A 12,026-nucleotide genomic window follows, 5' to 3' on the forward strand; every position below is an offset into this window, starting at 1 on the left:
GGTTAACAGGATTTTGGGGGAAGGTGATCAGAAAATCATCCTCCTGGCCGCCTACGGGGCCCTGATTTCCTGGATCATAATAAAAATCGAACTGCACCAGACTCCAAATTGTTTGCTGAGTTGTTTGCTGAACAGCTGGCAGCCCCATAGGCAATTCCGCAGCCTGGTCAGGCTCCCGGGAGCTACCACTGACCAGCGGGGTACCTCCCCTGAGGATGAGCCGGCCACATTGCCAAATGTGTGGTTCGAGAACTCCTGGTCGCCAGAGCGGCCAATTTCGACGCAGTGAACGCTATCCATGGCAGCCACCGACATCACCGCAAACCAGAGCCTTGCATGTAGGCCCCCAGGATGAGGAGGACTGCGATGCATCTGAATTGAGTCAAGGCCCCAAAGTTATCACCTGATCTGAGTCATGTTACAAGTCAGTGGTGACCCTGGGGTGGTGGAAATGGGCACTGGAGCTGCCGCCTCCAACGAGGACCATCACACATTTTGGAAACTGAGCGCAGGGATCATGCTACTGATATTGCGTGACACCAAAGCAAGGTTGGCAGCCTATACCGGCGAGCCTTTGAACATTGTGAGGACCACCATGACTCCAGTAATGAAAAGTCAGCAGTCGTCCACCTTCCACTGGTTGCGGTACAGGGACCGGGGCTGAACTTGCTGGGGCATGATTGGTTGCTAGTCCTCCGTTTCAACTGGCAACAGGTTTTTCGGGTGGGCACCTGGAACCTGTACGCCTACTGGGAAAATATCCCAAAGTGTTCCAGGAGAGTCTGGGCAAGATATAGGGGCCAAAGCCCATATTTATGTGGATCCTAATGCTTAACCCTGGCATTTTAGGGTGAGGTCTGTCTTCTATGCACTGTTTCTAAACGTTGACGTGGGATTTTGGTGTCTGAAGGACCTGGGGGCCATATACCCGGTTCAATTTGCGGAATGGGCCACACCTGTGGTGCCGGTAATGAAGTCTGGCAAATATGTCCGACTCTGCGGGGATTTTAAGCTCATGGTGAACAGAGTTTCACACCTGGACCAGAGGATCTGTACCCAAAACTGGCTGGAGCATGTTCTGTCACAAAGCTTGATGTTCATTTACTGGTAGAGTTAGATCCAGGGTCCAGTAAATGTATGACCATGAACAACCAGAGGGGGTTAGTTAAATACAGCCACCTCCCAGGCGGGATTCTCCTGTATCCGGCGGACGGGGGGTCCTGGTGGGACGGAGTGGCGTGAACCACTCGGGCGTCGGCCCGCCCCAAAGGTGTGGAAACCTCCGCACCTTTAGGGGCTAGGCCCGCCCCGGAGAGAATGGCATCCCGCCGGCCGGCGTGGAAGGCCCTTGGCGCCGCACCAGCCGGGGCTGAAGGGACTCTGCTGGCCGGCGTGGGTCCGCGCATGCGCGGGAGCGTCAGCTGACGTCATCCCCGTGCATGCGCAGGGTGGGGTTCACCTACGCGTTGGCCATTGCGGAGGCTGACACGGCCGGCACGTAGGAAGAGTGCCCCCATGGCACAGGCCCACCTGCGGACCGGTGGGCCCCCGGGCCAGACCACCGTGGGGGCACCCCCCGGGGCCAGATCGCCCCGCGCCCCCCCCCAGGACCCCGGAGCCCGCCCGCGCCGCCAGTAAGGGATCTAGTCTGATTTACGCCGGCGGGACTGGCAAAGAACGGGCGGGACTTCGGCCTATTGCAGGTTGGAGAATCGCCCGGGGGGGGGGGGGGGGGGGGGGGGGGGGGGGGGGCGGAGAATGCCACCTCCCGTTTGGGGTTTCATCAGCCTCAGCAATTTTCCTGCGGATAATGGAGAATATTTTGCAGGGTCTGCCAAATGTTGCCATCTATCTGGACGGATAGGTGGTCTACACCCGGTGGAAGATAAGGTTCCGCCCATAACAGGGGCCCCGACCACAAAGAATGCCACTGAATTCCGGTCGTTCTTAGGCCTGATAAATTACAATGGGAAGTTCAGTGCAATCCTGGTCACTTTAGCAGCTCCAGTCTCTGGGCAAGGTTTAGCAATCTGTGACTTTGATGGGGATAAATGTCTCCATACAGAGATTTGTGATTCCTTAAGAATCCTCCATCCAGATGCTCAGTGGACGAGTATATTCAAGACAGAGATCGACAGAATTTCTTTGGACACAGGTTCCCATGCCTCAGTGCAGCCATGGTCAAAGTTCACAAACAGTGAAGCAAGCTCAAAAGGTGGTATTGACCAACTCTCGATTGTATTCTTACATATTGCTGAAGGAGGACCGGGGTGGCTCTGGGTTGCCTCACAAGCCAAAGCATTCGCCGGAGTAAAAAAGTGTCTGTTGCCCACACAGCTCCTCATGCACTATGATCCTGCTCGGCCGCTAACCCTGACAGGCGCTCCCCCTACGGTACTGGGCACAGAACACCCCATTGCTTTCGCTTTGAGGACCCTGGCGGACTCTGAGCGACGTTAGGCTCAAATCGAGAAGGAGGGCTTGCTGGTAACATTTGGAGTGCCGAAATTCCACCAATATGATTATGGGCGGCATATCTCCATTGTGACTGACCACGAGCCACTGCTCGGCCTTTTTAGCAAGGATAAGTGAAACGCATTGGCTGGAATTCAGTGTTGGGTGTTTCTATTCTCCGTGTATGAATATTTGTTTTGAAAATTCCCGGGTCCGCAGATTGCCCATGTTGACGCTCTCAGGTGTTGACCGTTGCCTGTAAGTGCTCCATCCCCTACCAGCTGCAGATTAATTGGTTGCAACTCAATTTATGGATACCTTGCTGGTGACGGCTACTCAGGTGCGCGCATGGGCACAGTGTGATCCGGGACTGGCAAGACTTTGCCTCATGCTTTTGAGTGGCGGAGCGCAGGAGGCCCTTCCTGTAGCCTTCCACCCTTTTGCCCAGAGGTTCTCCTAACTCAGCATGCAGGGCAGTTTCTTATTGTGGGGAGCTTGCATGGTAATCCTGCCACAGGGTCAGGAGTCCTGGCTTGCCAGCAGCATCAGAAGCTCCCCACTGGTGGCCTCCCTTCATCCATGGGAATGACCAGGATGTCCATGGGTGCGACTACATGTGGACTTCACGGGGCCTTTCATGGGCTCCATATTCCTTGTCATCATGGATGTCCACTTGAAATGACTAGATGTGTATAAGATCGCCTTGACAATGCCCAGGAGCATGGTGGAAAAGCTCTGGTATTTGTTTAGCACCCTCGGATAACAGGGCGCACTTTACTAGTGAAGAGTTTGCCACGTTTACAAACCAAAATGGCATCCGGCATATTAGAAACAACCCGTATCATCCCTCATCCAATGGCCTGGCGAAAAGGGCGGTCCAGACTTTCAAAAGGGGCATAAGAAAAATAAACTACAGGTTCCATGGACACGTGGCTGGCGTGGTTCCTTTTTGACTACAGCAGAACGCCGCCAGTGACGATGGGAATCGCCCCTGCGGAACTGCTGATGGGCCGATGCCTTCGAACCCGGTTGAGTCTCACATTTACGAACCTCGGCAGGAAAGTAGAGCTGCAGCAGGATACGCAAAAGTGGCACCACCACGACAATTTCACTCAGGGGAAGCGGTCTGTGCCCTCAACTTTGAGAAGGGGCTCTTTGGCTCCCTGGTGTCGTGCTGAGGTGACCAGGTGATTTCAAAGTGGCAGAGTCAGAGGATGTGCTGGGGCTCCATTATCTTCCTGGTTCCTCTCCCGACTGACATGATGGAATGCGGGACAGGAAAAAACAAAAATAATGAATATCTAATGAAAATTGGAGAGAATTGTAGATGCTAAAATGAAACGTGGAATTTTCAGTGAAGCAGGTTGTGTTAAAGGGATATATCAAAACCAAATCTGCAGAAACAAATCTCCTAATTTCTGAAAAGGTTCTGGTTGGGTTCGGCAGTGTGAGCGAGAACAGCCAAATCGCGCTTTACGCCGACGTAAACGGGTGGCACATCCCTTCCTCCCAGCAGTGACAGGACGCGATTCCCGACAATCAAGTCGGGAACATTATTTGCATTCAACAAAGACACCTGCAAATTCCCAGTAAAGGCCAAAAAAACATATTTGTTTCCTTAATGACTTATCACCAATTTCCCTTTTCATGGTCTTTCATCTGGCAGAGGACAGAGCCCCCTGTATATGAATAAATGCAGACAGAACGTGAGTATTGCAGAAAAGAGGGATCAGTTCAAGCTTTTCATCACCCACTCATCGCGATAGATGAGAAAACAAATTAAAACTTAACTTTTTATTAGAGATTAACTACCCGTTCACATTTTCATCCACCATTAAGTGAATAGGATGGGAATAGAGGGATAAGGACCCTGGAAGTGTAGAAGACTTTAGTTTGGATGGGCAGCATGGTCGGCGTGGGCCTGGAGGGCCGAAGGGCCTGTTCATGTGCTGTAATTTTCTTTGTCTTTGTTCATTGGAGGAGTAGAACAGACACCTTTCACAGATTATGGCTAATAATGTTCCTAACTGGACTTAAAATAAAAATATATAATGATGAGAAAAATCTCCCTGTCCCCTTCCTCCCATGGTAGGTTCCGCTCATTTCTGACGACTATTTATGGACAATTTTTTTTGAGATTTGCCTCCTGTAGAAACTCCCAAGTTTAAATTTCAGCCAGGAGTTGGATTTCAACTCTGTTTTTATAAAATCCCTACAGTGTAGAAGGAGGCAATTCGACCCATCGAGTCTGCACCGACCCTCCAAAAGAGCACCCTACTCAGGCCCACTCCCCCACCCTATCTCCACAACCCCAACTAACCTTTGGAGACTAAGGGGCAACTTAGCATGGCCAATGCACCTAACCTGCACATCTTTGGACTGTTTTGAGTCCTAACAGGCATCGATGTCATTACACTCAGTATTGATACGCCATCCAAATCAGCAACCGCTCTATAACAATGGTGAAAAACATGACAGCAAGAGTTTGCCAATATATCTCAGCTCTGCTCTGAAGAGGAAGAGGAAGCCAGCCTCGAGCACAGCACATTTATTCCATTACTTTTAGGTGCCCAATGACAAATTGAGTTTTTTCATCCTAAAACCTGTTTCAACATGAAAGAGAATTTAATATATATACTTCCTCAATAAACAATATTCAAATATCTAACACAAGGTAACGTAGTTCACTTGTGCAAACCTGTGCATGATATGACTATCGCATGGGTGAATTTCTAATCTGGAGCTGCACTACATATGGAGTAATTGGAACATCTGAATAAAAATCCTTACGGATGTGTTTAAAAAGGTCTTTTAAAAAAAAATTCAATTAATATGAGTTTTGTTGGCTGTGGGTCTGGACTCACATGTAGGCCAGGCCAGGTAAGGACAGCAGATTTCCTTCCCTAAAGGACGTTGGTGAACCAGATGGATTTTTAACGACAAATGACAATGGACAAGCCATTGTTAAACTTTTGATTTCAGATTTGTCAGGGTGGGATTCAAACCCAGATCCTCAGCGAATTTACCCTGGGTCTCTGGATTACTAGTCCAGCAACAATACCACCGTGCCACCACCTGCCCCTTCTTCAGAAATAACTGGAAAGCATATGCTAACATCTAACTGGCTCATTCTGCTACTTGGCAATGTAGATAAAAGGAACTAAATGAGGTGGAAATAGGGAACAGATCACTTATTAGTGTTGACACAAAACGTTTCTACTCTTACAAACATTAGAACTTGAACTAACAAAGCTCCATTTTGATGGCAAATGGGTACATTTTGTAGTTCCTCTGCTCTTGCTGGTTTTTATCATTTGCTGAATTTCAACACTACCTTCTATTGAAAGTTTCATCCATGCAGATGTTGCTTTCAGACAACTGAGCTGACATCCTATTTTGCAACCTCCATAAATCTGAGCTCATATGAAATTTCACAATCTGTATCCTAACTCGCACAAAAGCCCTGTTTGCCCATCACCCCTGTGGTCCCTGACTCGCATTAGTTCTCAGTCCAGTAGCGCCTCAATTTAAAATTTCCCTCCTTGTATTCAAATATCTCCATGTCCGCACCTCTCCCTATCTGCGTAGCCTCCTGCAACTCTCTGAGATTTCCACTCTCCTTCAAGTCTTCTTGTGAGCCCGTGGTTTTCATGCTTCCATTGCTGACAGCTGTGCCTTTCTCTACCCAGGTCCAAAGCTAAGAAATTCCCTCCTTAAACCTCTCCACCTCTCAATTTAAAATATTCCTTAAACTGACCTCAGTAACCATGGTTTCCTGATGTCGCTGTGTGACCTGGTTCAAATTTTGTTTGATAACACTCTCTTGTGAAGTGACTTGAGATGTTTTACAGTACTACATTACAGGTGCTATAAAATGCATATTATTGTTTGATGCAGCAATATAGAATAATAGAATGTAACAATTGGTATGTATTTTTATCTTTATTCTTTCCCCACTAAAAATGTGACATTACATACGTCACAATGGCAGAATTAATGATTTATCAGACTGGCTTTATCAATTGAATTACAACGCGTACTTTAAAAAAAAAGTTCCTTTAAATGCTCTAGAGATTATCAGTTGAAGAAAGCTACTGTCTGTTTTGTTTTGACTATTCTGTTTTTATTCAGTGCTTACGAATAGTGTCACAAACTTTAAACTAACTACAGTAAGATGTTGTATTTTGCCACTGAAAAATTTATAATTCCCGCCCACAAAGTTAGATGACAGATGATGTGTAAAAGTTCAATAAAGCTCTAACTCTGCCAATTGTCTTTCTTTTTGTAAATGGGTATATTTTCTCCTACATAATTCATTCTGGTATCAAATATAGTTTTCCTTATATCCAAGGATATTGCCAGTTGTGAATAATAGAAGGCTCATAATGTTACATGCCGTGCAATGATTCAAGGTAATGCTAGCTAGCTGGATGAATGGATGCATTTTCTCATCCTGCCCTTCAGCCAGTTCAACTATTTCAACACAGAAGGTGAACAAAAGTTCATTTGAAACACCACTCTGGGAAAGTTAACTCAGTGGGCACTAGGGCCCTGACGATGCACTTACTACAGTGCTGGAAAACAGGATTGCAAAAGATTTACCTTTCTTTTCCCCCAAAGAACTTTGCACGCTAGGAAGCACAAATTAACTATTAGATCCCAAACATGAAAAATGCTAAAACATCTCAGAATACTTGCCGAACTGTCTACTGCTGACAGTAAACTTATGCAGATTCGTTTTGAAAACATTTTTTAAAACTCTAAACTTTCACCCACTTTGATCACAGGCTGGAGGAACTGCACTAACCAAATTGTTGAATCACCAGTCACTACTGCTGGCAAGGGCATGTAACAAGCACTTAGCCTAAAGTGAATGTACAAATTGTAAAACAAACCAATCTTTTAATGCACAAGTACTGAAGTGAGTATATGCAAATCTACTGGGTAATTGTGCTGCCATCAAGCGTGATGCATGACATGGAAATGGGTTTCTATGAGAGCGTCAATGAGTTAAATTGGATTTAGAATCAGTCCCTGCATTCAGGGTCTATATACATGGACTCTGTACTCCATAATGTAGCCCAGTGGGGACTGGTATTCAATTAAAAAGGTTAGAGACGGAGCACAGTAGTCAAAATGTTTGCACAGCACCGTTAACATGGTAAATGACCCCAGGCACTTCTCACAGGAGTGTTATCAAACAAAATTTGACACTGAGCCAATAAGATAGTATGAGAGCCAATGACAAAATGCCTCATAACAAAGGAGAGGAGGAAAGTTAAGATAGAGAGTTGCTGGAAATGTTTTGGGGAGGGATTTTCAGTGCCTTGGGCCTTGGCAGCTGAAGACATGGCCACTGGCAGTGGAGCAATTAAATTCAGGGATGATCAAAGAACCAGAATTGGAGGGGCGCAGATTATCTCCAACCGAGGAGCACTCATCCTAAATAGAAAAAGTGTAAACATCCTCCTTTGTTGGAAAGGCATACAATATTACGAACAGACAAATGAGAATGACTAGGCCATTCGGCCCCTCGAGCCTGCTCTGCCATTCAATAGGATCATGGCTGATCCAATTGTGGTCTGAACGCCACTTTCCTGCCTGTCCCCGATAACCTTTGACTCTCTCGTTAGTCAAGAATCTATCTCGCTGTGTCTTGAAGAATATTCAATGGCCTTGCCTCCCCCGCTCTCTGGGGAAAGAGATCCACGACCGTCCGAGAGAAAACCAACAAGTAGGTGTTTTAACGTTGATGCAGCTTCTCAGCTGGTTATTGAAGGGTAGTGTTTAATCTTGTCAGCTCTTAACGTTGTAAGAGTACTGCTGCTACAGCCAATTCCTGCTGAAGTTTCACCTTATTTCACAACTGTACACACACCTCATTGTTTTTAACCATCTGCACAGATGTTTGCCAGGTTCTTTCATTGTACCAGGATGTTTCCAACCACAGCTTCACAGAATCCATTGTTTGCTTTCACAACTGCTTCTCATCAACTCTTCAGTCTCCTCCTCCACAAGTCTGTAGGGCAGGTCAGAAGTACTGTTTTCATCCAGCTGCAGTTTGGAAAAACCCATGCACTGTGCTGTCAAAATAAAAAAAAAACAAGGACCCCCAATGCCCTAAAAATGCCCACTTGGGAAGACCCAACTGAAAGCTTTCTGATCTTCAAAGCTCTGAGGTGATCAAATGTCAGCCAGCAACCTCCACCCCCCCCCCCCCCCCACCCCCCGCCTCCTCCTTCCCTCCCTCCAAGTACCTCACCATCCCCCTCTCAATAAAAAAATAGCCCATACCATTGAAAACAAACCAGGTTCTGGGCTTCAACGCTGCAACCCTGCGCCTGAAAAATATTCGGGCTTCAGCAGCACAGCACGATCGCGGCACTTACTCGTTATTCTTTCCAGAAACTCCCAAGGACAAACCCGTTAAAGACCCCGAGTAAAAATAGCCCCTTCGCCGCGCTATTCCTGCAGCTCCCCCCCCCCCCCCCCCCCCCGACAGCCGCCTCTGCAGACACTTTAAACCGCGGATCTCCATTCACCCGCCAAGCGCCACTGACACAGTGTTGTGGATGCCACAGCGTTTTGGGTTGAGTTTTTTTTTTCAATAGTAACTTTCCACGCAACGATCACATAAAAGGAAAAGCATTAACGCCTTACCTCATGTGTCACTCCCTCCCCACAATATCCACCAAAAGTCGCTTTCCTGACGGTGAACTGTCCGGACGGCCGAAGCTCGCAGACTCACAAACTCCTGTCTCAAACTCCTTCAAGTCAAGAGAGACGCCAGGAGAAAAACAAACCAACGCACGGCAAATGTTGTAATTTGATCCATCTGAAGTCAATCCATCAAGAGAGTAGCAGGCTGCCTACCAATAAGCCTGCATCAGCCAGGGGGTCCCCCACCGCCCATTCTCCAGCCCTGCGTTTTAAAAGCACTATGATGTGAGTTTTTTTCCCCCCAGTCTGGTGTCTTCCCCCTCCCTCCCTCCCTCCTCCTCCTGCCGACAAGTCAGGCCTCCAACTCTCAGTGACCCTTTTGTGGCCCCTCAACCTCAAATAAGATTGCTGTAAAACCCTTGGCAGAGTTGTATGGTTTGTCGGGCTGGACTGGGGCGAAGTAAAATGTGGATTTTCATTTTAAAAAATGATATGCTAATTTAGAATCAAAGCTGATCATTGCTGTCAAGAAGTACCAACTGGGTCTGGCCCTAATTGATTCTCTCCTGCCTTGCTCAGTATAATGTTTATCGAAATGAATAACAACCCTGTTTCTATTCCCTCCCTCCCTCCTTCTTGGACGAGTTCACCACTGCCAAGAAGAACAGCAACTGAAACACTAGCTACTTTGCAGAGAGAGGCTAGCTCACAAAGTCATACGGTTCCCTTCTAACCGAAGCATCAACCCATTTTCCAACTGAGCTTTCAATAATAAATCTTTCTCCTGAGCGACCATGCATTGCACAGCACAAACAGTTTTTAAAAAAAATATATCCCAAATGAGCTTTTCAGAATATTAGCCAGATAGGACTAGTTGTCTAGTTAAAAAAAAAATAATTGCACCAGAAGCAGGCCGAGGGATGGAGTTTGGTGCAAATGTCACAACTTGAGACAGCCCACTACATGGCTGAGGTTTTCAGTTTCCTACATCCCATTTGCTTCGCAGACACGCAGGCTCAAAGCCATTAGAGTTGGCAGTAACCTTCCTGAGTTGGCAGCGCTCTCTGTCTTAATCAGTTCACAAGCCATGTATGGTTTCAAAATCATTTTTTTCTAAATGGATTTCTAATGTTTTCACATACTTCAGCAGCCACCATAGTTTTTGCATGCAAGGAGAGTTCTGGGTCAGCTTTCTGTTATCACACACTTTTACATGCGTGACGGCTATAATTTTAAGTAAGTTCTTATTTATGGAGGCCAGCTATACAATTTCCTTTGTTAATTATTTAACGGCGATACAAGTTCAATAAGTGCTGCAGAGTTCTTCCTTGAAGTGCAAGCTACCTAGCAGTTATGTGAAAATTACAAGATAAATATGAACCTCCAAAAAATGTCAGTATGAGTTTGCTGTGCCTTCCAAAATCATCAAATTTTCAGGATTAAGTCAGCTCTCTTGTGTTGGACAAAAGCAACAATTAAATAGGACCAAGGCTGTTACACTTTCTTAAAATGATTCTAGAGTCAATAACATGCAAGTCCGTCAAATTAGCTGGCACCTGACAAAAAGCAGCCTTGACAGATTTGAAGTGACTATAGTCACACGCCTAATGAGTTACATAATAGCATATGGCACATATTCTGAATGACAGATTTCTGACCATCAAATTTACTCCTACAGATACCATCAACAGTTCACATCTGCTTAAGATCACTGTACGCTCACGTTGAATGTAACAGATGTACAATTTTTTTTACCTTCCTACTAGGGTTATGTACCTGAGAAGTCAAGAGAAAATGGGGGAAGTCAATTTTGGTTTTCCACTTGTAATAGTGTTGTAGATCTACTGAGAGAGACTAATATATTGCTGGAATTTTATGTGCTGACAGAGGTCCTGTTCGAAGAATGAACAAACTACAAAATCTTCTACTTTGCTCACAACACCGATGAAAATGGAGACACACCCCAGCACTCAAGAGCATAATTTTTAGACTCAAAGGGGATTTCAAAAAATGAAATAAAATGATGACTACTGGTTTAGCAAGTCACAACACATTTAATGATTGTGGTCTGGGTGAATGATTGTTTTGATAAGGACACTGAAATAGGCTTGCCTGCCATTCATAATTCCAGCTCAACACCACTCACACTGCTCCATCCAACTCCAAGCAGATAACTTTCTGTTTTTTAATGACCATGGGCTGGATGTAATGCAGGCAGGAACAATGGTGGCCGACCCGGACCTAGTGGAATGGTGTAACAATATCTCCCTCAATGCCAGCAAAACTAAAGAGCTGGTCATTGACTTCAGGAAGCAAAGTATCATACACACCCCTGTCAGCATCAATGGGACCGAGGTGGAGATGGCTAACAGCTTAAAATTCCTAGGTGTGCACATCACCAACAATCTGTCCTTGTCCACCTGCATCAATGATACCGAGGTGGAGATGGTTAACAGCTTCAAATTCCTAGGTGTGCACATCACCAACTATCTGTCCTGGTCCACCCATGTCAAAGCTACGACCAAGAAAGCACAACAGCGCCTATACTTTCTCAGGAAACTAAGGAAATTCAGCATGTCCACCTTGACTCTTACCAACTTTTCCAGATGCACCATAGAAAGCATCCTATCTGGCTGCATCACAGCCTGGTATGGCATCTGCTCGGCCCAAGACCTCAAGAAACTATAGAGTCATGAACACGGGGCAGTCCATCACACAAACCCACATCCCATCCATTGACTCTGTTTACACCTCCTGCTGCTTTGGGTATTTCGGGCAGCATAATCACAGACCCCACCCACCAGGCATTACTCACTCTTCCAACTTCTTCCATTGGGCTGGAGATACAAAAGTCTGAGAACATGCACAAACAGATTCAAAACAGCTTCTTCCCCGCTGTTACCAGACTCCAA

The 12,026-nt window shown here is 46.2% G+C and overlaps 1 protein-coding gene across 8 annotated transcripts in view; it reads right to left on the reverse strand.

Annotated features, from left to right (window-relative positions):
• Positions 1-12,026, reverse strand: part of sema6dl (sema domain, transmembrane domain (TM), and cytoplasmic domain, (semaphorin) 6D, like) — a 379,666-nt gene that overhangs the window by 44,171 nt on the left and 323,469 nt on the right. The window contains exons 1-2 of one of the 8 annotated variants that reach the window (XM_038813914.1): positions 9,115-9,391; positions 8,333-8,508 (exon numbers count right to left, since the gene is read on the reverse strand). The exons of 6 other annotated variants lie outside the window; for them this stretch is intronic. In XM_038813914.1, the coding sequence (XP_038669842.1) occupies positions 8,333-8,419 (87 nt within the window). In that variant the 5' untranslated portion in view covers positions 8,420-8,508; positions 9,115-9,391. Of the gene's footprint in view, positions 1-8,332; positions 8,509-9,114; positions 9,392-12,026 lie in introns of those variants that run through there. One more of the 8 variants, XM_038813919.1, reaches the window with a different exon arrangement.

Source organism: Scyliorhinus canicula, chromosome 12 (assembly GCF_902713615.1).
Source record: "Scyliorhinus canicula chromosome 12, sScyCan1.1, whole genome shotgun sequence".
Classification (NCBI taxonomy): Eukaryota; Metazoa; Chordata; class Chondrichthyes; order Carcharhiniformes; family Scyliorhinidae; genus Scyliorhinus; species Scyliorhinus canicula.